Here is a 26,037-nt window from a genome sequence, read left to right as displayed (position 1 = left end):
ACAATCCACCACATGTGACGTAACATAAAGGCTTCACTTCATTGAAGTGTCTCCAGCAGTTTGCAGGTCCTCCACAAGAGGGTGCTGTTGTCATTAAATCATAATCACTCATACAAACATACTGTATGTGCCTTAAGAAGTCATCACAGCCGAGGAAGACTTTGAACAGCCTTTACTGCACATTATGATGTATCAAACATTTGCTGTATAAAAGGAAAATACAATGTGTTCACCTGTAACACAACATACATTGACAACACACATTAAAACACACACACACGATTTTGTTTTGTTTTGAAAGAACAAAACACATAAAAAATGATTCAAAGTAGTGCATCACAAAAGATAAGTGTATCAAAAGGTCATAAAAATTCATTTTTCTTCTCGCTCGTGTGATGCCACCAACGTGACAACGTGACAAAACACAAAGAATATTTCATGTCACTATTGCAGTATAAGCAGAGCAGTCTTTTGCCGGCTTCAAGTTTTAGTCTTTTGTTTTTGAATTGCACAACATTTGACCTGCAGAGGGCAGCGTCGTGCCCACAGAGAGACGGCAGATTATTGTCATCATTCATAATTGATGCTTAAAAGCAGTTCTTAAGAAATGCTATAAAAAGGTGTACAGCAGTGGTTCCCAAACCTCACAGTGGCTTAGCCTTTCATTTATTTGGATGCCTTGGAAGTATTGAAGTATTGACAAGCTGTGGGGCGACAACATGGAAATAATGAGTACAATGTTACACAGACCCTCACGAGGGTAGTGGGCCTGCTGGAGCCTATCCCAGCTTTCTTCGGGTGGGGTCCACTCTGGACTGGTGGCCAGCCAATCCCAGGGCACATATAGACAAACAACCATTCCCCCGATAATGAGGTTTTATTGTTAGTTGTATGTATTTTTGTACTTAATTATGTTCATTATTTCAGGTTAAGATTAAAATGTCTGAATGGGTACGCGACTGTAAAAAGTTTGGGAACCACTGCCCAACAGCAATCTGTGTACCCTTAGGGCTACATGCACCCCACTTTGGGAACCCAGGGTATACAGCATTGGTTTCCAAACTAGGGTGCAAGTACCACGAGAGGTACATGGGCTTACATTTGAAAGAAAAAGTGCACTTTTATTGGAATTTTGCCCATCCATAATCCTGATGTTAGACATGAACACACATTTATTTCTTGATTCTGTTCGTTCCAAGCACACGTTCCACCTATAAAGCCTTCTGAAAAAAACCTCCAGAAGGTGCCACCAACACTCCATTTACCGAATGTGACCTGCATGTTACCCAAGCTACAGTGACATTGTTATTATTACCGATATTAACATTTTTACGCCAAAGAACTACGTTACTGGTGTAGTGACACTCGCTCACGATGCCTCAGGCCACTACCAAAAGGTGACCCCCCCCACCCACTGGTTGGGAATTTGGGAGTGTGACCAATCACAGCTTAAACAGACCATTCTGGAAAGCCAAGGAAATGCAGCTGGAATAGGTGCAGATTCTGGAAGATCTAGAAAGCTTGTTGGAGGGTTTTGGTGGTAGGTTTTAACAGCGGGTTCTTGCTAGCTGTTGTTATATCTTCAGAAGACACAGAAAAGAGAAAGACGCGTGTTCATGTTTCCCATAAGGATTATGAATGGACAGAATTCCCCAAAAGTGCAGTTTTTCTTTAAAAAAAAATCAAACCAAAAAAAAAAACCTCCAAAAAACAGGAACATACATATAGAAACAACTGTGCAAATACGAACCGACCTCACAAGCCCGCGTGTCCAAGCCACGAGTTAAACCGTGAGGTAGCAGGGAGGAAACTATGGAATTGCATGGCACAGTATTTTGGAGGTGGTACTGGAAAAAAAGTTTGAGAACCACTGATGTACCAAATATGACGTCTATGACCCTTCAAACTACTGTAATTATCCTACAAAATGAAAAGGGCCCTTGCTCTGGACACCTTTTGACATTCCCTTGGTTCGATTCCCAGATTGGTGACTACTAATACTAGGAGTGATATTCCTAATGGTGGCGTTGATGAGATGAACGAAGTCCAAGTTGGCTCTTAAAGGTGTATCAAAAGTGTCAGGCACAGTGCACCACGTGGCAAATAAATAGGGACTCATATAAATACTTCATTTTCATGTACCTGAACTTGTAGCACCATAGGAGGATTGAACGGGGGCGGGGGCGGGGTGGTCGTCATAGTGCAAACGTTTAGTATTTTCTTCATCATCATCATCATCACGTCTCATCTGCTGTATGTCACGCTGGCAATGATGCAAGGCTTTGGTAGCGTTGCAGGCTGCTTGGCGCCGCTTCTGAACGCAACAGGAAGTACGGGTGAGACGGTGCCAAGCGGCGCGGGGATCAAACGCTGACATTGACAAGTTCACCTTTCAGGTCTGAGTGAGCCGGATGTTGATGCTGAGGTGGGGGCCTGCAGCAGGTGGGATGGGGGCCTGGGGTCGGCCGGCAGGGGCTTCTGAGGGGGACTGGGACGCTCCAGTTCCTGGTAGAGGACACACAAACGGAACAATAAGCACACAATTATTGGAGAGTGAGCCCTCAGAGAAGTTCAGGATGGAGGTTTTTTTTCTAACACAAACTCGTTGTGACATCACAGTGTGCCGGCAGCGAGCACAAAATTACAAAGTGAGGTTCGGCAGTAGTCCAGAAGTCCTCAGGACTGTGACAAATCACAGTGGAGTGAGCATTCTGGAAATCCAAGGAAATACAGCTGGAATAGGTGCAGATTCTGGAAGATCTAGAAAGCTTTCAGTGCGGGTTATTGTGTGTAGCTGCTCTACAGGAGTCCATAACTCATTGGAAAAGAGCATAATAGGTCTCCAACAATTTGTATGAATTATATTCAAATGTAAATGTATGAAATCTAAATTAAATATATATTAAATTAATATAGAAAAATAATGGTAAAATAATTATTAATAATATTATATTAATGTAATATTAATTATTATATTATTCCCACAATAAACATTTAATGACCAATTATTATATATATTATTATAAATTAAATGAATTCAAATTGTAATATTTTAATCTTTCAATCATTAAAAATGAATTTAAATTTGTGGTTTAATTTCATGTTGATGTTGATCCAACCATGAGGGATTACACTAAAACTTAGTTAACTAAGTTAGTTCAACTAACTCATCTGTGAAAAGAACAAAAAATGTGTTTGATGATATTATTTGATGAGTTATTTTCTACTATTGTTTGAAACTCACCGTCACCATCCTGCAGGCGTTATGGCGTGGAGCGCCGCGGCAAGCCATGGCCGCCGCTCCGGGTGTGACGTGAATGTGAGGAAGGTGGCCCTTGTGAGGCGGCGGCGGCGGGGCGGGAGGCCTGGGCTGATGTCGCGTGGCGAGGGACACGGTGAGGGAAAGGGGCTGGTGCAGGTGGGCCGGCGGGCACTGGGGCAACCTGCGCAGGCTGCGGGAGGGGTAGGGCGGCGGCGGTGGGAGCTCTGCCCCCGGGCCTCGATGAGGAGGCTGGAAAAGATGGAGACATCCAGATGATCATCACAGGGGCTTGCATTTAGACGCCGCGTAGACCCCCCCGCCCGTCCAGGCAGACCCACGTTACGCCAAAGAGCTTAGTCGGGACCAGATGTGGACACATGAGCTCATGTGGCCCCTCCCCCGCGTCCCCGATCACTGGAGGATGACGTCACCTGCACCGTGCTAACATCAAACATCCTCCAGCGTCCTGCAATGAGAACCACATGACGCTAACCCCAAACAGCGCTGTGTCGCTAATGCGCGGCAGCTGCTGCTCCATGTCAGGGCACGGCGCCGTTCCTGGTGTTGGAATCCATCACGACGGACGCCATGACAGCATCATCGGCTCAATTTTTCATAGTCTGCAAATTATAGTCACCTTAAGGACGGCGGCACTGTGGGGAACAGCCGGGCCCGGGGAAGATGGGGACGCCGTGCTCCGTAGCTGAGGCCGGCTGGGGGCGGAGGATCCGCTAATTGTGGCGCTCACGGATCTAGAATACAACGAGGAATACTCATTCATTCATTTTCTATCGCTTATCCTCACGAGGGTCGCGGGGGGTGCTGGAGCCTATCCCAGCTGTCCTGGACTGGTGGCCAGCCAATCCCAGGGCACATATAGACAAACAACCATTCACACTCACATTCATACCTATGGAGGTTGAGTACTCACGCAAGGACGTCTGTGACATATACGTCTGCTAACATTGGCCTAATTATTATAATTAAAATTTATACCTGCTGATGTATATTTCATCATAAAAAAACACGGAATTCCAGCATCACGGCAAAATTTTGGACAAAAGACAAAAAGAGTCACCTGATCTTGTCTGTGGGATCCTTCTTGACGGTGGACAGCATTCCTCGGAGGGTTTTCCTCTTAACGCACGCCAACACGCTGCCTCCGAGGAGTGTGAGCAACACGGCCAGGACGCCCGCCGTCACGCCGAGGCCATCTGCTGGGAAAGAACGTCAAGCGACACCATGAAGAACTCCAGTCAAGGATGCTCCCGATATGTTCACCTGCCAGCCTGACGGGACCGCTGTCCACGCTGCCCCCCAAGCCGGACTTGTCGCAGAAGGGGGGCGCCCAGTGGGCCTCGCAGTGACAGTTCTTATTGTTGTTGCACACCTGCAGGAACATCAGGAAACAATTCCCATCATTCCCATAAAAACATACTGCTGGATCACCTTTTCCTGTCCTGCTGAGCTGCCGTGGCTGATAAAAGCAGACGGGAATCATTTGGAACAGGTGAGGAAAACATCATGTCAGTTCTTCCTCGGTCCTGCAAGGCTAACATCCTCCAAGAGAACGTTGTGATATGATGTGATATGATATGATGTGATATGATATGATATGATATGATATGAAATAATATGATATGATAATAAAGCTGCTGCTGCGTCTTGTAGCAGCTAATAATTAGCATAACAGCCTCAGGGAGCAGAGACTCGCATCAGGACCACCCAGTCATCGTCAGGACAGCCCAACCCCCAAATATGCTCACAATTTGTGAATTTCACCTTTAATTTCATCGGGAAAATGACCCAGTAACGGATTATTTGTATTATTTGCATTAAAATCCAAACACCTCAGAGGTTCTACTGTATTTTGGAACCCTCGTTAAACTTATTAAACAGCCCAAACGGGTTGTTGGCAAGCGTTGATGAATGGCTCTTAAAGCTAATCAGAACTGAATCTATTCTGGCTAATTGAGTAGGCCTCTCAGCATCCTGGATGATGGATGACGACATGCCCCCCCACCCCCCCCGCGTACTTCATTTAGTATCAACGCTAAATAGAATATTTGGAGCGGAGCTGGTCCGCACTCACCCCTCGACCGTTGCACTTGGCGGCACACTTGTGGACGCCGAACACGCTGATGTTCTGGCACCGGCGGTTCAGGCATATCTGCGGACACCACAAGATTCAGGATGCAAAAAGGTCACGGAAACGGACGGGTCGGCGATGGCGGGGCTCACCATTCCGTTGCCGCACTTGGTGCCGGTCAGGACCAGGCCGGGATCGGGCATGTCGTCGCCGAGGTAGACGTGTGTGCCGCGGCACAGGATCTTCCCCCCTTCCTGTAAGGGGATGTTGGTTTCTATGGAAACGGCATTGGTGCCGATGACCGGGCGACTGGCCCCTCCTTGGCACTGGATTTTACCACACATGGCGTCCCTGTGGACACGGCAGCGTTCATTCATTTTCTACCAATTATCCTCACGAGGGGTGCTGGAGCCTATCCCAGCGGTCTTTGGGCGAGAGGCGGGGTACACCAAAATCTAGATCTGTTTCTATTAGGGGGGGCTGCACGGCCTGTGCATATTGTCCCATAAAACAACAGAATGAACAGAGTGAGCCCTTTTCTCGGTCATACAGTCTCTTTGGCGTGGGTGGAGGCGGGGCTGCTAGCATACACACAGTGGAGAGCAGTGTATTGCAGCAGAAATTAGCCAATTGCAATATATATGTATATTATGTGCTGCACGGTGGAAGAGTGGTTAGCACAACTGGGAGACCCAAGTTCGATTCCACCTTCGGCCATCTCTGTGTAGAGTTAGCATCTTCTACCCGTGACTCCAAATTGTCCGTAGGTATGAATGTGAGTGTGAATGGTTGTTTGTCTATATGTGCCCTGGGATTGGCTGGCCACCAGTCCAGCTGGGATAGGCTCCAGCACCCCCACGACCCTCGTGAGGATAAGCAGTAGAAAATGAAGGAATGTTTTTATTAGGTCCGATAATTATTGATACCGATAATCGGCATAAAAATGCAATATCAGTATCACGTTTTCCCCCGATCATAACAACCAATATTTATATAATAATGCTGTATACAACACAAATGTGATGTCATGTTACAGATATCGGTATCAGCTGATATCAGTATTGGAAATTGAGAGTTGGACAATATCGGCAAAAATATGGGCAAAAAGGCAGAAACAAGAGCATAAAACTGATTGCGTGTATTTCTGATATCTCATATTCGTCTTACCGTGCGTCGCATTTGGCGAAGGAGTCTTTGGCGTCCTTGCCGCAGTTCCCGTAGGGGTCCCCCGCCGAATTGACCCTTTCAAAGCAGATCCCCGGAGCAGCCTTGGCCCCTTGGGCACAGACACCTCAAAGTTCTTACGGGACCAGGTAATACGGGACGCGAGGTAATCTGGTAATCTGGTAATCTGGTACCAAGTCTACCTTGTCCCCACAGCGTCACGCACTGCTGCTCGTGCGTCTGGCATACGCCGTTGTAGCAGTACCCGTCCACGCTGTGGCAGGCGTGGCCGTCATGCAGGTAGACGTTGGGGGGGCAGTGGGGGCTGACGCCTGTGCAGAACTCGGGTAGGTCGCAGGAGTTGCCGGACTCTCGGCATGGAGTTCCCGACGGCTTCAGCTGCAATAGAAATTTAGGCCGTCGGCAAAGCTGGACTGCTTTTGGTGGCGGTTCTAAAAATACCTGGCAGTCGTGGCAGCACTGGCCGTGGGCGCACACGGCATCGCCCTTCAGGGTGCAGGTGCTGGCGTTGCAGCATGGATTCATGCACTCCTTCAAAGGGGACCAGGAAGTCCAAGCAAAACATCAGAAGGTGGAAGTTGGATTGTTGACAGCAGATTTTATGGAAAATTGTCATTCCAATTATGACTTATTTATTTAGTCATTTATGGGATGTTTGAAAAGAGCTTTGCTACAATGATGATGATGATGATGGGCCATATTTTAATGAGAGCTGGGACGTCGCCCAGGTTGGCGCATTACGGACCCGTCTGGGCCTCGGGGGGCTCGTGTCAGCTCCCAACATTTGCAGGTTGAATGTGTCCCTGACGTCCTGCAGGGGGGGACGTGTGCACTAACAGACATACACAACGTCTACTGTCTCATGGAGACAAAGACATTATCTCCTATATAACACCGCATGACTATGTCCTCTGCCTCGCAACAACAATAATAATAATAATAATAATAATAATAATAATAATAAAAGCTTCATTACCTCCAGCTCTCCGCAGTCGCATTCCTCTCCTTCCTCCATGTAGCCGTTGCCGCACTTCTGGCCGCCATAGAGCACCTTGACCTCAGGCATGTTGAAGAGACACATGCCCACGCCCTTGTCGAAGCTGGCCGTCAGGTCCTTCTTGCTGCAGCTGCTGAACACGGTGGGGAACGGGTACCTGGGAAGCAGCCAGCATGCGGGGAAAGATGCATCATCATACAGCCATAAATATCCATAAAACATAACGCCGGTTATCGTGTTGTTTTTGGACAAGAGAGACAACGAGCGTCAAAGATCAAACATCCTCTGGTGATAAGCCTTCCCAGATGATCTACCGTGCGTGTGATGGTATCGCTACGCCATAAAGAACAACCTTATGAATCTTTATCATTATTATTATTTATTATTATTATGAATGCACACAATAAAGCAAGGCCACAATGAGCCGCTATGCACATATTTTCCCATTTATGAGTTTTGGCACTTTAATGGGTGCTTGACTCATGGAGAGGTGTATATGATGGCCCAGATGGGCTACATTTGCTGGGAAGACATTAGACATTAATGTGAGAAGGGGACATGTTTTGCAGCAAAATTGAGACTGCGGAGACAAACAACAAGAATGGAGAACTGTATTCTCATGTTTACTTGTATGATGGTTAGCAATGAGGCCCCTTTTATCCAAGAGGAGACTGAGGGCAGCAATAAAAACACTTCACTGCAGCAAAGTGGAGACTGTGGGGACAAACATCCACAGCGTAGGAAGGTTTTATCCTGTGTTTTCTTCTCCGCAGTAAGAAAGGGACATAATTTACCCAAGAGGAGACTGAGGGCAGCAAGACAAACACTACCCTGCAGCAAAGTGGAGCCTGGGGGGACAAACATCTACAGCATAGGAAGGTTTTATCCTGTGTTTCTTTATCTGCAGTAAGAAAGAGACCAAATTTATCCAAGAGGAGACTGAGGGCAGCAAGACAAACACTACCCTGCAACAAAGTGGAGACTGTGGGGACAAACATCCACAGCGTAGGAAGGTTTTATCCTGTGTTTTCTTCTCCGCAGTAAGAAAGGGACATAATTTACCCAAGAGGAGACTGAGGGCAGCAAGACAAACACTACCCTGCAGCAAAGTGGAGCCTGGGGGGACAAACATCTACAGCATAGGAAGGTTTTATCCTGTGTTTCTTTATCTGCAGTAAGAAGGAGACCAAATTTATCCAAGAGGAGACTGAGGGCAGCAAGACAAACACTACCCTGCAACAAAGTGGAGACTGTGGGGACAAACAACCACCATATGACCGCTGTGGAGTATAACACAGCATTGAAAGCTATTCTTTTAGCAACATGCACATTATCGTTGTCGTTGTAGTTTGCAGCGAGGGCCAAAAAAAATCGATTTTTGCGGGCTTGTCAAGAAGGACACCGCGATGTGCCAAGGGTCGGGCCCCCGGGGGATTCATGGCTTTGCTCCTGGCAGAGCCCACTGATGCGGAATTAGCCTTGGAAACCGAAACAGGCTGATAGGAGACTTGTTGTTTGAATGCATTGCTCCGCTAATCCCGGATTAAAGCGAAGACGGCAACAGGGAGGATTATTAGCACACGGAGAACTGGATCAGCTCGCTTTCCGCCAATAAAAAGCACACAATCTCCAAACAAACACGTATTTATTTGCTCGAACTCTCGTTGCGTCCCAACACTCACTCATGGTGAGATAGCGTGAAATATTCAAAGACCATGGGTGTTCTAAGCGGCCCCGACTTAAAAGTGAGTAACAGGCAGTTTTCAGTCGTATTTAAGTATTTATCCGTCGCTGCAGAAAGATTTTCCAACATTAAAGTTGCATGCGTGTCAAAGAATAGCGCTGGGCTGCCGTGGAGGAAAAGACACAAAGGCATTATTTCTTCTGTTCAAGCTCTTCTGCTTCTTTTAAAGAAGGTTGAGAACGTGACTGCTCCATAATAGACTGCTTGTTTGTCATGGGATCCATCCAAACCAAAGACATACCAGTCTGGGTCTCCTGCAGACCAGAAAGACCCTGGCGAGAACAAATGTTTCCACATGGTGTATTCTCCTCGCTTTTGGGTTCAACCACGTTTACTGACATAATTCTCCATTTTCTTCAAGGTCCCAACCGGGTTTGATTCCATTTTTGCACCAAACTACCGTATGTCTGCCTCCACACCACATGGTGGCGCCATCAGCAGCTTTCTTTACCGGTTTAACTACGATTACATCACAAGGTCTCTTCTTCAGACCTCCGTTGAGCCGTGTGCGGTACCTGAACTCATCATCCCTCCCCAATCCAACAATCCAAGACTCATGGAGCTCTAGGCTGTAAGCTCGGCTCCAGCTGCTGTTCCTGTCGGCCATAAATCCCAAAACGTTGCTGCTCCACAGATGCTGGCTAACAAATTGTTAACATGTGAAATCCTGTTTTGACATGAGAACAACATAAGTGGAACACAAACTGGACACGACAACGGATTACTTAACTCACCCGGTGGAGGGAGTCATGATACAGCCGCCGCGGTCCACCGTCACCCTGCAGCCGCACCCTCTCTCTGGCGTGTCGTGGTTCATCCCAAAGTTGTGGCCCAGCTCGTGTGCTAGCGTGACGGCGGCGCCCAAAGGGTTGTCCGAATGATCCTGAACATACAGCAGCATTTGTTTAACTGAAAGGTCCGCTCCTACATGGGGATCGGTGGTGCCACCACAGTGTTTTGGAAAATCTGGACCTCATGCTGGAATTTAGACGCTTTAAAAGTGATTTAATAAGTCCAACTGGAAACCCATTTGGTTCCAAGAAACGCTATAGTGCACTTTAGTCAGCTTTTACGTATACAATGTCATTCTGGCTGCACGGTGTACGAGTGGTTAGCGCCAGGCCACACAGCTAGGAGTGTGGAGTTTGCATGTTCTCCACGGGCATGCGTGGCTTTTTTTGAAGAAATACTTCAAAAGTGGTTAGGAGGTACTGGTAGTTTTGTGCGGTACTACCCGTATTTAAAAACCATGGGTGGACCACTGACTGGTGGTGGAGAAAGCGTATTAGCAATTCCAGACTCCCTGTATGCGCACTCTATAATGCTACACACACTGTCATACTGTGACATCACAAGGTGGCAGTGCTAAAATAACCTCATTAACTGAAACTTTGGCATAGTTTAACACGAGAATACAACATTGTAACAACATTTATGGGCCAGAAAAGTGGAAATAGCCTAATAGGTTCCCTTTAAACACAAAACACCACAGACAACAATTAGATGAAAGTAACAACACTCGAGGCCTGCAAATAGAGATTCCAGATGGTCTGGGAATGGATGCTTAAGATGCTAGCGGGGATGGGGGGGCGGGGTGGAAAAAAAACAATAAAACCCATAAGGGGGGGAAGATAGTTATGAGCTCAAACACGCTCTGTAAACAACAGGACACAAGTTTGGATAAATTAGCTGAAGCACATGTTTCAAACAATCCCTGTCCATTCTGGGGGGAAGGGGGAAGGGGGGGGGGCCTCGTGCACATGTACCTAATGAAGTGAGTGCTAGACGATGCTCTGTCATCACGACCAAGCTCTCCCGACAGTTATTGTGCCATCTGTGATGATGCCAGGATAAAAAGACGTGGAAGTACGCAGGACCTCCACCATCCATGCTTGGACCACAAAGAGCGTATGAAGTCATAACAGAGCTTGTCCAAACATGAAGGTAAGCGAGAGGCCATCATGGGGCTGCTATGCTTAAATAAAGACACTTAAAGAAGCAGACACTTGTGTAATGGATGCCATAATTACCATGACGATTCCTCCAGACTGCTCGGCGGTGCACATGCTCATGATGGGCGCCATGCCGATGGTGGTACCCTGGAAGTAGACCCCGCTAAAGGAGGCAAACACACACAATACACTTTGTGAAGCACACACATTTGGGTTTGAGGAGGATCATGTGAGATGACTAAATGACTAAAATTGCATATTTTAGAAAATAGCGGGTGCCATATTTGTTGTTGTTTATTTCATCATTTGCTACTCGCTAGAAAGATACTTCCTGGTTTAACCATGGAACGTGAAAGGACTAAACCATCTCCTGTCATTCCACTTCCTGTACCGCTTATTCTCACTCTGGTCGCAAGCATGCTGGAGCCTATCCCAGCTGCCTTCGGACAAGAGGCGGGGTCCACCCTGGACTGGTGGCCAGCCAATCCCAGGGCACATTCTCTCTTCCTCACCATCAGACCATCAGACACCATCAACTCATCTATGTACTTTTATCCAGATTCTCACCAAGCACCAAAACGATACCTGACGAGCTGAGCGTTGTCATGCGGCTTCTGAGGCAGCAGCTTGACTTTCCTCCAGTCCAGGAACTCGTGCAGGGTGGTGAAGGGGTCCTGGGTGATGGGACACTTGTCCGCGTCGCTCCACACCTCCAGGCCCACCAGAGCCACACGGATGTTCAGGGCCCTGTAGAACTGATGAGGAGCAGTTGGAACTGATCCATCATTTCTCCTCAGCTGACCTTCTTGTCTGTTGACGGGATCGTTACCTTGTCCACGTAATTGGCGATCTCGGCCAGACGCTGCTTGACCTTCTCCACGTCCTTGCCTTGCTTCTGAAACTTCACGTTGAGAAAGAAGCCAGCGGTGATCTTGTACCTCACAGAGAAAGGACGTTCTTCGCAGCTTACCTCTCTGTTGTCGGCCACGATGATCAGCTCCACGTACTTGGTCGTGGTCGTCTGGGCGTGGCGCTTGTGCTAACGGGGTACAAGTAATATTTTACTACACGTGAATAAATTGCTCTAACCTACAAACAGGAAGAGAAGCAAATATAACCGCTTGAAGAGCAGCAGTGGATGCTGCATAACCTTTGGTAGAACGTCCCATCACCTTATTTGGAAGGACTTTCTGCAGCACATACAGGGCGAGGATTTGAGGCGACGAGGTTGGCTTGTTGCCATGCCGCCAGCTGCTCTGGAAATGCTCGTGCGGGCACAAGCACTTGTCTCCAAACTGCCTTATCAGCATGTCAAGCTCGGCTTGCACTCTGACTGCCTCTGGGGGCCCAACGCTGGTAGGACGTTGGCTCACTGAGCTACACCACTTCTGGTCACATCCGATACATAACCCTATCATATACATTACCGTACAAACAACAGTCCCGTATTTACAGGACTTTGATCCAAGAGGAGACTGAGGGCAGCAAGAAAATGAGGTGCTGTAGCAAAGATGAGGCTCTTGAGACAAACAACAATGGAGTAGAACATCTCCTCCTGTATCTCCTGTATTTACTTGTCAACATTTAAAGAGGAGAGAGGGCTGCAACAAAACGAGGAGCTGCGACAAATAGGACACTGTGGAGGCAAACTACAGAATAGAAGAACATCTTCTTCAATGTTTCCCGTATTTAGTTCTCAGTAGTTAATGCAAGACAAGACTTAGGATAACAAGAAAACAAGGTACTGCGGCAAAACTGAGACTGTGGAGTCCCTTGTATTTACTTTACCCAAGAGGAGACTTAGGGCAGCAAGAAAATGAGGTGCTGTAGCAAAGACCACACTCTTGAGACAAACAACAATGGAGTAGAACATCTCCTCCTGTATCGCCTGTATTTACTTTATCCAAGAGGAGACTTAGGGCAGCAAGAAAATGAGGTGCTGTAGCAAAGATGAGACTGTTGAGACAAAAAACAACAATGGAGTAGAACATCTCATGACCTGGGTTAGCAAGAACACAAGGTACTGTGGCAAAACGACGATGGAGAATTACAGTACAAGAAGAAAAAAGGTGAACGTCTCCTACTATGTATTGACTTTATCCAAGAGGAGACTGAGGGCTGCAAGAAAATGGAACACTCCAGCAAAGAGGAGACTGTGGTAAGAGATCGTATTCACTGGTCTACTTTGAGCTCCTGTCCTGTTACTCCGGACTGCCTGAGCACACCGTGGTCCTCTTTCCCGATCCTCTTCATCCTTGCTGACCTGCCAGCTGGGATCCTCCCGCCTCCTATCTATCCCGTATCCATCCTGCTGCTTAGATAAGCTGGAACGGGCTGAAGTGTTCTCCAAATACGCCCCGTGGCGACGGCGCTCTGTTCAACTGAACTTGTGAACCTGAGCCGTGAAGCTCGGCTTGTTTGCTTGCTGTCACCACAAAGTCAATAATGCATCCAGTTTGTTCTTGATGCTGGAAAAAAAGGAGTGCAAGTGGATTTGGAAGGAAATATTGTCCCCCCCACCCCACCCCCAGGGTCCTGTTTTATGCAAGATAGGCTGCTTTAGTTTTCATGAAGACAAGTTTTTAAAAAAATCTCTCAGGTGTTATATTCTGCACCTTTTTTGAGATATACAGGAAGTGATAAGGACCCGCACTTTTCTTTTTTTTGACCCCCCCACTCGTCGTCCAGCTCTGCCAGGATGCCACTTATCTCTGGCGCCTTAAGCCTGGCACATGGCGACTTATCAAAGCAGGCCTGATGTTGCGTGCTGAACAGGACTCGCTTGCATGTTTTTTTTTGTTAGCGGTATAAGCTCTGAAGCCGGACACAACTTTCTATGAAATTGGATTTGTAATTTCAGAAGAAACTGGATCATTTTTAAACATGGATATACCTCAGAAATGTTGTGTGGACGGCTAATACTTCAATTTAATATTCATATATTCATATAAACACAAGGTCTTGATCTATCTATCTTTTTGGCATTTTATCCAAGAGGAGACTCAGGGCAACAAAACTGCAGAACACTGTGGCAAAGCAGAGAATGTGCGGACAAATAGCTACAATGGAATACAACGTTTCCTTCTGTGACGCCTAAAATTACTTTTTGGCATTTTATCCAAGAGGAGACTAAGGGCAGCAAAACTGCAGAACACTGGCAAAGCAAAGAGTGTGCAGACAAATAGCAACAATGGAATACATCGTCTCCTTCTGTGACGCCTAAATTTACTTTTTGGCATTTTATCCAAGAGGAGACTAAGGGCAGCAAGACCACGGAACACTGTGGCAAAGCAGAGAGTGTGCGGACAAATAGCAACAATGCAATACAAGGTCTCCTCCTGTGACTCCTAGAATTACTGACATTTTATCCAAGAGGAGACTGAGGGCTGCAATAAAACGAGGCTCTGCAGCAAACTGTGGAGATAAACAACAACAATGCAAGAGACTGACAAACAGCACCAATCGTAGGATTTATACATTTTAGTTCCCAAGTAGAAGAAAGAGCAGAGCATCTGTTCCCACTTATTGATTCCCTTAAATGCCTCCGTGTTGACGAGGGTAGATCTCTCCTTTGTCGTCCTCCATTACTTTTGTCCAATTTGTTTAGCACAGATCTGTCAGCCTTTGTTAGTTCACGCTCAATCTTGACAAGTTCTATTAATTCAAGATGCAATCAAAAGTTTTGTGAAAAAAATCAGCCTCAGAGGGGAAACAAATTGTTAAAGACAATATTTCAATATTTGAAAGGGGCCATATGTCTGGCGTGGTTCCTACGATACACGCCCAATATGGACACAACCTCCGTCCAGGGAATGATTTGTAAAGCAGGCGGGAAAGTCCCTGACTGTGGTTGAATCCCGTCGACCTGATGAATTAGCACGTTCACTCCCTCATCAGTCAGATAAGAGATCACAAGGGTGAGTGTTTTCCACTTATCCGCATTGATCATCTTTAGAGTCACTCCCAGGATTGACACTCCCAGGATTGACACTCCCAGGATTGACACTCCCAGGATTGACACTCCCAGGATTGAGCCTCCTGGCTAAAGGACGGCCAGGGGACACAAAGCGAGGTGCGGAGCTCTTCTAAATATCACGCACATGTTGGCCATGTGCTTCCAGTGGGCGTTTCTCAACCAGCACCGTCTACTTGACACAATCCTAATGGGAAGGATGCGTGAAAAATTCAACAAAATATGAAGCAAGCCTCCTAAATTATTTACACAAAAATCCAAATTTACTCCAAATTTTATCTGAGAGGAGATTGAGGGCAGCAAGACAACTGAGCACTGTGGCAAAGCAAAGCAACCATGGGGGGAAATGAGGCTTTTTCTGTATTTAATGATCTGCATTTTATCCAAAAGGACACTAAGGGCAGTAAGAAAACATAGTGAGGCAAAGCAGCCACAAAGGAGACAATTAGCAACAATTTACTTACAACATTTTATCCAAGAGGAGAATGAGGTCAAACCAAGGTGGTGGACCGGTGCATTTTATCTTTCAAGAGAATTAGGGCAGTAAGAAAATGAGGTGATTTTGCTTCTTAGCATTTTATCCAAGAGAAGTCGAAGGTACAGTAAGAATACATAGCTCTGTGGGAAAGCAACAAATAGCAACAATGATGGGGAACAACATCTTATCCAAAGAGAATGAGGGCAGTAAGAAAATGAGGCAGTTTACTTCTTGGCATTTTGGCAGCAAGAATATGTAGGAGACTACAAAGGAGACAAATAGCAACAGTGAAGGGGAACAAGAGGTATTCTCTCTTTCTCTCAACATTTTATCCAAGAGGAGAATGAGGGCAGTAAGAAGGTAGTACAGTTAAAAACTGTATTCATACTTAGCATTTTATCCATGAAAGGAATGAAAATGAAGCAGGTTACTTCTGGGCATTTTATCCAAAAGGAGACTCAGGGCAGCAAGGCTATCCTCTGTGCTTACTTCTTATCCATGAAGAGAATGAGGGCAGTAAGACAACGAGGCAAGAAAACAACAATCAAACAGAACGATGGGCCTCCTGTACTCATTTCTCTCCATTTTATCAAAGAGGAGACTGAGGGCAGGAAGAATAAATCAAAGTGGAGACTGTGGAGTACAACAGTGCAGCATCCAGAGATAAAGCGCAGCAACATTTGTGCTAGATTTGTATCTTCTAGGCACACTTGGAACCCGGGCAGACCGGGTACTGTTTCTAGTACCTCCTAGCGTCTAGCCTAGCATGAATAACCCTTACTTTAATTAATAATTAATTGATTAATTAATGATTAATAATAATTAATTCCTAATAATAGGTCCCATTTCCAAACGGAATTTCGTGTTCAGTTGTGTGTGTTTGATGATGTGAAACATTTAAGAGATACCAATCATCCGCACCCTGGTGATGGAGGCCCCCAACGGGCCGCCACCTGGCGGTGCTCCTGGGGAGGACGTGTTCAAGCCGTGGCCGCAGGTGCCGGGGGCCAAACTGAGGTGGTCAGCGGTGTAGATCCAGTGAGTTCCATCTGCGTGGTGGGCCGACGGTTCGAGCACGTAAGATCTGCCATCCAGAGATATGAAAGCCCTGCAGACACACGGAGGAGATGATCCATCTCTCTGAAAGGTTATTTTCTACGTATCCTGCAGCTGAAGCTCATTTCCATAAAGCTGAGGGATCTTTATCAGGAGGTGTGTTGCTACCTCTAACAGATATGGCGCACATTCCCCCTCAAAAATGAGTTTTGCTGGAAAAAAGTGGGAGTTGAAGGCTCTGAGAGTGTAGATAAGTGCTGCTAACTTACTTCACTCCGGTGCAGGTGCTGAGGCTGACATCCGAGTTGGTGTGACGCTCCACCTTGCCATGGTAGTAGCAGTTTGCCTGCAGGAAGCACGGGCAAAGACAGCGTAGTAAGCGGGAAAGTACTCGGGACAGCATGCGTGAAACATGAGCTAATTAGCTGCAGGTGCAAGGTTAGCGTGAAGCATTAGCACGGCGCCAGTGTTTCCCATCAGGAGCTCCGCATGCGGCCCGCTTCCACTGACCCCCCCGTTAAGGAAGTGAATTCATCTTGTGTTTGTTTGTTGTAGCCGACGGTGAGGAAGTGGCTGGTTTGGAGTCAAAACCGCTAACCGTCAGACCGCTAACCATCACCACTACTTCTACTACGCGCACAACGTTGCAATCTGCATGGCACGCCAGTACTTTGCCATGTACACGTATTGCTTGCGTACCATCCGTCCGTGGTGGAAAATACCCTTCATCAACTTGTAGTTATGATAAGTATTATCAACTGTTTATGCATCATATCTACAGTATTCACATTTCATATTTGGAGGTTGTAAAATCGCTAATGCTAATCGCTAGCACGCATTTGGACTTTTCAATGTACAGGCCCTTGCCACATCGTGGTTGCAATTTCGCTGCTTCACTCTGGTTTGTCCTAGATGAAGTATTTTCAAGCATAAAAGTGGTTCAAATCCAATAAAAGCCAAATAAAAAGCATTGAAATGATGCTGTAAGTGTAGTTTTCTACACTGGAGGCAGTCAGTAACGTTACTGTAATATTCTGAGACATACAAGCACCACATCGATGGAACAACGATCTCACAGCAAGAACAATAATACCTAATAAAAACACACGCTAAGCGAAAACTCATTTCTGAACCCCGACATCACTTCCTGTCCATCCCGCGGTCTGCTATATTGTGTAATATATAATATATATAGGTGACTATAGGGGTGTTATTTCATGTCTAGAGGTCTCTAATAATGTTAAAAACTGCATTTATTGGGTGTAAACATGCACAAAATAAGAAAAGCCATTCATCCATTTTCTATGCCGCTTATCCTCACTGGGTCGCAGGGATATGCTGGAGCCTATCCCAGTGGTCCACCCTGGCCAGGTGGCCAGCCAATCCCAGGGCACATATAGACAAACAACCATTCACACTCACATTCATACCTATGGACAATTTGGAGTGGCTAATGAACCTAACCTAATTGACCAATTGAAGTAAGCAGCTACCACTTCAATATGTCTGAAAAAGAACAGGAAGTAGCAGAACGTATTTAATCCCACCCCTTAGTTCCCTTGCGGTGTTTCAATGTTAAATAGATGGATGACCCAACTAGGTGGTCTTTGTCTGCCTTTTATTTATAGCATGGCTGAATGTCATGAATTAGGTTTGGAAGCTAACCAACAATGGCTTCTATATTTGGCTTCTATATTTGATCATATAAAAAGAGCCATTCTCCATCCTAGAAGAAGGTGCAAAGACAGGACAGGCCGTTCTGGGTGAAATATGACATTTTAGTGTTTGGAGTGCGGAGGAGCTGAGGTGGATTTAGCTCACTATCGCCTCATGTTTCTTTGATGAGATCATGACGCTGATGTATTGATGAGAGAGATATGAATAGACTTTTTTTTTTTTTTTTTTTAATTCTCCTCCGAAAATGCCCCTGCAGAAATAAATGAGACGGGGACGCAGCTAACGCCTTCATACTCAATATCCCCCGAGATTAATAACTAATACCCCCAGCTTGCTGCGGGTGTTAGCTTGTTTACCATTCCTGCGTTGACTTCATCCTAACACCCGCTCATTCATTTTCCCACTAGATAGCTTTTTGTTACAACATATGGCATTCATTTATATTGCATTATACGATATATGGCAGGGAGGACAAACACAGAGGGGGAGGGAAAGGGAGGCAGGGTTTCCTTTTTTTACAATGAGGACTAACTTCAAATTTTAGGAGCACACGCTGAAAATTTAGGGGGACACACTGAAATTGGGCTGCACGGCGGTCGAGTGGTTAGCCTCACAGCTAGGAGACCCAAGTTCAATTCCACCCTCGGCCATCTCTGTGTGGAGTTTGCATGTTTTCCTTTATTTGGAGATGGGACAAAGAGTCACTTCCCAGCTGAGTATTTCAACTAAAAATTGTGTTTAACAGGAACAAGGACGAGCGAGAGAGAGAGAGAGAGAGAGGGGTGTTTGAATATTTCATGCAGTTTGACTTTTGAGGTGCACTTAGTCGCTCACTCGTTCCATGCTAACTCTGGTGTTTGGGGGTGTTTTTCTTTTTTATATATATATACATTATGAAAGAGCTAAGCCTGTTCCCGAAAAACTGCCGCACTTCTCTTACCTCGTCAGGTTTAAAAAAATAAATAAAATTAACTGCATCAAATATGAATTTGCTGGCAAAAATAGTTTCCACTCAGCCATACGTGACAAAGATGAATTCCAGGCCAGCATATCACCCAGCCTTCAAAAAAGACGCTGAGGTAGGCCATAGATTGTAATCTTAAAGCCTTAATAATTAGAGCAAAAAGTGGCTTACCATAGAATTGTGCGAGCCTGTGACTGCGGTGCCATCGTCCAGGTAATGGGTTTCTTTATAGTTACTTGCAAACAGGCCCCTGGAAAGGATGGGTACAAAAACACAACAAATGATCAGCAATGACTTGAAAAATCAATGACTGCTTTTTCACCGCTGAAAGATACAGTCAGATGTCATTTTAAAAAGGCACCGCCTCAAAGCAGCGAGCAGCTTTGTGGCATCGACAAGGGAAATAGACAGTCGTGACATGTTTTTAAATCGTGGTCCATAAGCATTGGCGCTGTGGGTGAATCGTCATGAACTTATATACATACAAAGAGGCACAAAATCTTTGGCTGAGAATCAATAACGTGACCCAGAGGTTAGCAAGAGATGCTATTCCAGTCTTCTATCTTGAAATGACAACAAATAAACACCATCATGTGTTTCAATGCTTTTGGGCTTCACGCTTCCATAACTACTACTAGTGTCGTGGGTATGCTGGAGCCTATCCCAGGTGTCTTGGGGCGAGAGGCGGGGTCTGGACTGGTGGCCAGCCAATCCCAGGGCACATATAGACAAACAACCATTCACACTCACATTCATACCTATGGACAATTTGGAGTGGCTAATTAACCTAGCATGTTTTTGGAATGTGGGAGGAAACCGGAGTACCCGGAGAAAACGGAGATGTCCAAGCGGAGAATCGAACCAGGACTTCCTGATCTTCTGACTGTGTGGCCAACATGCTAACCACTCGCCCACTGAGTGGACAGAGGGCAGAGAGCGACTCTCACCTCCAGCCACGCCCATATAAGGAAGCCCTCCTTTATGACATCACAAAAGAACACTTTTGCAACGCCCTCTGAAACAGAGCATTTTCAGCTTTTCCAGATTTCTTTCAGGGCTCACTTCCAAATGTGCAAACCTCATTAACTGAAACTTTGGCATCATTTAACAGGAGAATACAACATTCTAACTCCATTTATAGGTCAGAAAAGTAAAAAAAGCATAATAAGTCCCCTTTAAAAAGTCCAGGATAGACAGATTTGTAGTTTTCCAGAATGGTTTGCAATGCTAGCTACAGGGAATAGTTAGCAAGACAATATGGCCGTGCTGTGTTGACAAATATAGACGTCATACATCCAGTCCAAGCAAATCCAGACAGCTGGATTCTCTTACTGACCTCACCGGCCGCCGAGCCAGCTGGGAGTGTCAGCTACAACGCGGCCGGCCAGAGGATGAGGGTTATTTTGTTTGGGCGCCGCCACAGCATTGACTCATAAGTCTTCCCCGCCCCGCCGCTGCCAGAGAGCCGTTAATAATCATGGCTGCCACGGAAAGATGCGTCCGCAACAAGACACAAGTACCGTGTACTTTGTTGGTTTCCCTGCTTGCCACTTTGGGAGACGGAACCGCCAGATGTCCTCCAGATGTGACATGAAGGAGGAGTGAAGAAGTTTCAGTAGTTCCATAGTCCATCAGTATCTTTACACCAGCGTCTCACGTCTCCTTTCCTGTTGTGTTGGAAGTAATGCCTGACTAGGATCTTACACCACGCTTGGAAAGATCTGATGGGATTCCGAAGGTGGGCTGTGTGAAATGCACATACCAGATCTACTGTAACAACACTGACGCACCAGTTTTCCGACTTGGGAGGTAGTTTCGGACCTGTAACAGAGGCGGGAGTGTGAAGTTTAATGCCTGAGAAATTGTCCTTAAGTATTTAACTACGAAAAGCACAGGGCGATATCCCACCCATATGTTCTGTATGAAATGCACTAGAGGTACTATTGGAGCTGTAACCAAAGCAGGACACCTGAAGGTAACCGTCATTGTCCGACAAGTTTATTATATGCTAGCGCTAACCTGGCTTCTAATTATCTGCAATGTTGCATCGCTGTGTTTTGTGTGAAAGGCATCCATGAACAATTTGACATCTAAGATATCTCATCATCCTCCTTCATTGAGCAAAAATGAAAAACTGGATGATGGGGTTCTGCTATCTCAGCAAAACCTGTCAATGGTCAAGACCCTGCCACGGCTTTACCGACACCAGGATTGATTTAGCATTTCATCTAAACACGGTGCGAATCGTCTTTGGGTGAAAACTCGACAAATGCCTGGCTTTCATTTGGGTACAACTGCCGTCTGGTTCCTATGCCGGAACATGACACAGTGACACACTTTTATGATCAGATCTTTGGAAACAAGAAGCAAACATTAGCTTATGAGAAAAGGAGCCAAGAGCATCGGGAGGAAATAAGCGTTCCCAGCAGGAAGGATTGCCAGGTGGTGAAAAGACGGGTAGAAAAAGAGTCTTGGGGGAGCTGATATCAGCGGATACAAGAGAGAGAGTAGTCGAGGTAGGACCCTTGTAGCAATTTGCTTACAATAAAACGAGGTCGACTTTTGTTAATTGACTTTTAGTGCATTAACACTAAAGACTCCATTACTCTTGCGGCAACATAAACGGCTGAGCTGATTTCCGGGCTGCATTAGATCCAGACACCGTAAAGACCCCCCGGGACTTGTGGACACGCTTTGTGGGACTATGATAAATGTGAGGGTATTATGCCGCCTGGGAGGAAGTTCACAGATCAAACCGATGAAATCATTTAAGAGTTCTCGTAAAAGGCAATTTTGGACATCCAATTAGTGCATTAAAGGTCATTGGAGAGACTTTTTATGGTGAAGTGGGATTGTTGCACACCTGAGAGTATGCTGACCCGCTTCTCGGGTTTGGGTATTATGTTTCCAGAAGCAACGGGAAGTGATTCAGTCTTGCTGGCTGTGACTGGCCTGTCATGGAGCTCCAGACTGCGACTAAAAATATGACACGTGATGGTGAATTTGACATGTTCGGTATTGAGTTGTCCCTTATTAGGGTGGGAGTGAAAAAGAAACTGTGAAATGTGTAGTTAATTGAATCTCTGCTACCTCCAGTTCTGCTTCCTGTCTCTCGACCAAACAACATGGCCGGTCTCCCCACAGTTTGTATACCTTTCCTTTCACTATCGCACACAACTACAAGATGCTCCTTGTTTCTTTTTCCAGAGGTTGAGAACCTTAAGCTTTTATTTGGCGGCAGTTTTCGATGCGCCCCCCCCCCCCCTCCATTTTCTGCATTTAAGTTAGGGGCCACTGTGCTCCTAGTAAAAAAAACTAAGTCTGAAGCCCCGTGACATCAGGCAGGGCTACAGCCAGGCAGAATTCCCTGTGCTTTCCCTGTTCCAACTTCCACAAGGCATGTCGCACTCCAGCCAATTATTTTCATCCGAGAGACAAAAAAGAAGACACAGCAGATGTTTTTTGGGCTTGTGAGCCGTGAGGCATGTTCAGGAGAGACGTAGCGCTAAACACAAGTAGCTTCGCTTGCCGGGACAGACGGACTGGTTGTTATTCCTAACAGCCGCCTGCTGGTGCGGTCAGCGGGCCGGTCAGCGGGCCGGTCAGCGGGCCGGTCAGCGGGCCGGTCAGCGGGCCGGTCAGCGGGCCGGTCAGCGGGCCGGTCAGCGGGCCGGTCAGCGGGCCGGTCAGCGGGCCGGTCAGGCAGGACGGCCACTGGAGGCTGCGTCTATGTAATTATAGCGATGACTGTCACCTGGAGATTGATGCGCTTAAGCACGGGCATGCCCCTGGAAATCAATAAGGTGTCATCTCCGTGCAGCGTCTGCAGGATGGATGACTCCACGGGATCCCAATTACAGTCGACGCGGTGATGAATACCTCGCCTCAACAAAAGGGTCTAGTAATTGGGAATCAGGAGAAAAGGGAGAAGCAACAATAAACACGCCTGAAGATGATGATTCAGTTGGTGGAGATCGAAGAAGGCGAGGTGGAGCTTCTCGATGGCTTTATTATCTCAACACTCGCTCAACAAGTTCAATTACAAACGAGCAAAACAGCGCAGACGCATTCGTGTTATCCTACAAATCAGCCAATCATGGAGCTGACGTCACCAACTGTGGAAAAAGTCTTCAGTAGCCACTTTACTCTTTGGATGCTCAGTTCAGTTCCAGTCCATGTCTCCATTTAAGGCCGTTTGGTTTGTCACATCACAACATACTGCAAAAAACAATGCAGAGAGTCTACAGCATTTAACTAAGCGGAGACTAAAGGCTACTTAGTCCAGCTTGTCCCAGTGGATCCCAAAGCATTCCCAGGCCAGTTGAAAGACATCGTCTCTCCAACGTGTCCTGGGTCTTCCCCGAGTCCTGCTCCTGATTAGAACCAACCAGAGATGCACCTCATCTGGCTCCTCTCTATGAAAAGCAAAGGTCGGACTCGGAGTTCCTCCCAGATGTCTGGGAGACCAGGTGCTTTTCACCTCATCTCTAAAGGGGCTACAAACTTTTCAGTCAATGTTGTTTGGTCTAGAGACAGTACCACTGGGGAAAAGACAGGAAGCAGAACTGGAGATAGCAGAGATGAGGATGCTGAGGTTCTCATTGGGAGTGACCAGGATGGATAGGATCAGGAAGGAGTACATCAGTGAGACATTCCATGTTAGAGGCCTTGGAGATAAAGTCCTTCAGGCCAGACTGAGATGGTTGGGACATGTCCAGAGGAGAGATAGTCAATATATTGGTAGAAGGATGCTGCCAGGTAGGAGGCGTGGAGGAAGACCAAAGAGGAGCTTTATGGATGTAGTGAAGGAGGACATGAGGGTAGTTGGTGTGAGAGAGAATGTAAAAATTAAAAAGGCTGCATGGTTGACAAGTGGTTATGCGCAGGCCACACAACTAGGAGACCCAAGTTCGATTCCACCCTCTGCATTCGGTTAAAATCCCGTCTTCTTTTGGTCTCATAGACCCAATGTTGTGTATCGTCTCATCTTGTGACCCTTAGTCAATACTGAGCATAAAAAGATGTATATACAAAAATATGCCTTTATAAATCAAATAATGAGCAATTCCAAGAAGTTTATTATTGTGTTTGGTGGTCATAAACAGAGATGTGCAGTGGTTGGTGTTAGCAGTCGTTCTGCGTTGATGGACACAAGAAAGCCGTAAGAACTGAAATATGCTCCTTTCAGGTCAAGTGGAGTACGAAGCCAGGGCGTTTTAATTAGAAAAAGAAAAGGTTTCCAACAAGAGCGTGTATTCTACGTGGAGCTAATTATGCCCAATACCAAAGCGCAGCACTCCCAGTCTCAGGAAACACTGGCCTTTGTTGCTGTGGATCACTGGAGGGGAGAATGCTTGTAGGTGGCAAGCCTCGCCTTTTTATCTCCCCCAGGATGAGCCGCTGCACGCTTCTTCTTTCCATGGGGGGGGGGGGGGGGTCATGGGAGAGTCTGACGAGCACTGCCGTGTTGTTGCTTGACTGCTTTGTATGATTTATGCATGTTTGCACTGGAGTGTATGCACTCACGGCTTTGAGCGTGAGGGTGGTGGCTTCATGACAGATCATGTGACACCTTCTCGGCTGTCAGCGAGCCTCAGAGCAGTATTGGGAAATGAAAAATTATGTCAGGGGCATAAAAATGCAGAAGGGGGTCGCTTCGCAGTTGGAGTTACTTTGGCTTTCAATTGGAGATAGTCGTCCAATCAAACAGCGATCTGGTTTTTGGTGGGCTGTACAGAGGAAGGATGAGACACATATGGAAAACTATGAAATACTACAAAGTCAGGCAAAATCATCTGACACATTTGTAGGTTAAATAAAAGACAAATAAAGTAAAGTAAACATAAAAAGTACACATAATGCCATTCTGTTTCATTCATGTCTTTGGGTGAGAGGCGGGGTCCACCCTGGACTGGTGGCCAGCCAATCCCAGGGCACATATAGACAAACAACCATTCACACTCACATTCATACCTATGGACAATTTGGAGTGGCTAATTAACCTAGCATGTTTTTGGAATGGGGGAGGAAACCGGAGTAAATGGAGAAAAATCATGCATACACAGAAAGAACATGCCAACTCCACACAGAGATGGCCGAGGGTGGAATCGAACTTGTGTCTCCTAGCTGTCAGGCCTGCATGCTAACCACTTGACCAATGTGCAGCCCTGTTTTTCCAACCAATCTTGATAAAATGTTTCACACACGTGTTTATCAGTCATCTAAAAGTGTGTACCAAATTTCGAGCTCATTGAAGCATGTGAGAAATCCGTCTAACAATATTATTTTGGGGGTTTTAAAAACAGCCCCACCTTGTGGTGTGTTTGTCAGAACAACAAATAGCACAGGCACCACAGTCGGGGTGCACGTATTGACACATTTTCAGCCTTTTGTGCAAATAAATTGGGAAGCAGAAGAGTTGGCTTCCATAAACAAATAAACATTGTCATGCAAATGATTTGCCATTATGTTTAGCAAAGAGCCGGGGTATGCATTTATATTCATTGCGACTAACGAGCAGCCAGGGAGCTTCAAACAATCAAAGCCAATCATTTTTTTGTGTTGTGGTTACAAGGTAGGGAGGTAACGTTTCAATTAATTAAAGCCGTCTGTCTTTCTTACCCACTTTGCACCGCCCCAAGGGGGGATTCAAACAATTAC

At 46.2% G+C, this 26,037-nt stretch overlaps 1 protein-coding gene across 2 annotated transcripts in view; it reads right to left on the bottom strand.

Moving 5' to 3' along the window:
* Window positions 1-165: 165 nt before the first annotated feature.
* adam12a (ADAM metallopeptidase domain 12a) overlaps window positions 166-26,037 on the bottom strand; it is a 40,318-nt gene continuing 14,446 nt past the window's right edge. Inside the window, exons 4-23 of one of the 2 annotated variants that reach the window (XM_078788721.1) lie at window positions 19,549-19,627; window positions 17,006-17,082; window positions 16,602-16,788; window positions 12,200-12,268; window positions 12,059-12,130; window positions 11,815-11,984; window positions 11,308-11,392; window positions 10,012-10,160; window positions 7,513-7,690; window positions 6,978-7,067; window positions 6,719-6,914; window positions 6,519-6,627; window positions 5,504-5,702; window positions 5,355-5,432; window positions 4,544-4,652; window positions 4,341-4,479; window positions 3,900-4,014; window positions 3,245-3,511; window positions 2,390-2,505; window positions 166-2,314 (exon numbers count right to left, since the gene is read on the bottom strand). In XM_078788721.1, the coding sequence (XP_078644847.1) occupies window positions 2,245-2,314; window positions 2,390-2,505; window positions 3,245-3,511; window positions 3,900-4,014; window positions 4,341-4,479; window positions 4,544-4,652; window positions 5,355-5,432; window positions 5,504-5,702; window positions 6,519-6,627; window positions 6,719-6,914; window positions 6,978-7,067; window positions 7,513-7,690; window positions 10,012-10,160; window positions 11,308-11,392; window positions 11,815-11,984; window positions 12,059-12,130; window positions 12,200-12,268; window positions 16,602-16,788; window positions 17,006-17,082; window positions 19,549-19,627 (2,554 nt within the window). In that variant the 3' untranslated portion in view covers window positions 166-2,244. The remainder of the gene's footprint in view (window positions 2,315-2,389; window positions 2,506-3,244; window positions 3,512-3,899; window positions 4,015-4,340; window positions 4,480-4,543; window positions 4,653-5,354; window positions 5,433-5,503; window positions 5,703-6,518; window positions 6,628-6,718; window positions 6,915-6,977; window positions 7,068-7,512; window positions 7,691-10,011; window positions 10,161-11,307; window positions 11,393-11,814; window positions 11,985-12,058; window positions 12,131-12,199; window positions 12,269-16,601; window positions 16,789-17,005; window positions 17,083-19,548; window positions 19,628-26,037) is intronic. The other variant, XM_078788722.1, reaches the window with a different exon arrangement.

The sequence above is a fragment of the Doryrhamphus excisus genome, unplaced genomic scaffold (genome assembly GCF_037039965.1).
Source record: "Doryrhamphus excisus strain RoL-2023G ecotype Guam unplaced genomic scaffold, RoL_Dexc_Guam_v1.1 HiC_scaffold_24, whole genome shotgun sequence".
NCBI classification, from domain to species: domain Eukaryota; kingdom Metazoa; phylum Chordata; class Actinopteri; order Syngnathiformes; family Syngnathidae; genus Doryrhamphus; species Doryrhamphus excisus.
This window is presented reverse-complemented; position numbering and strand designations above follow the sequence as displayed.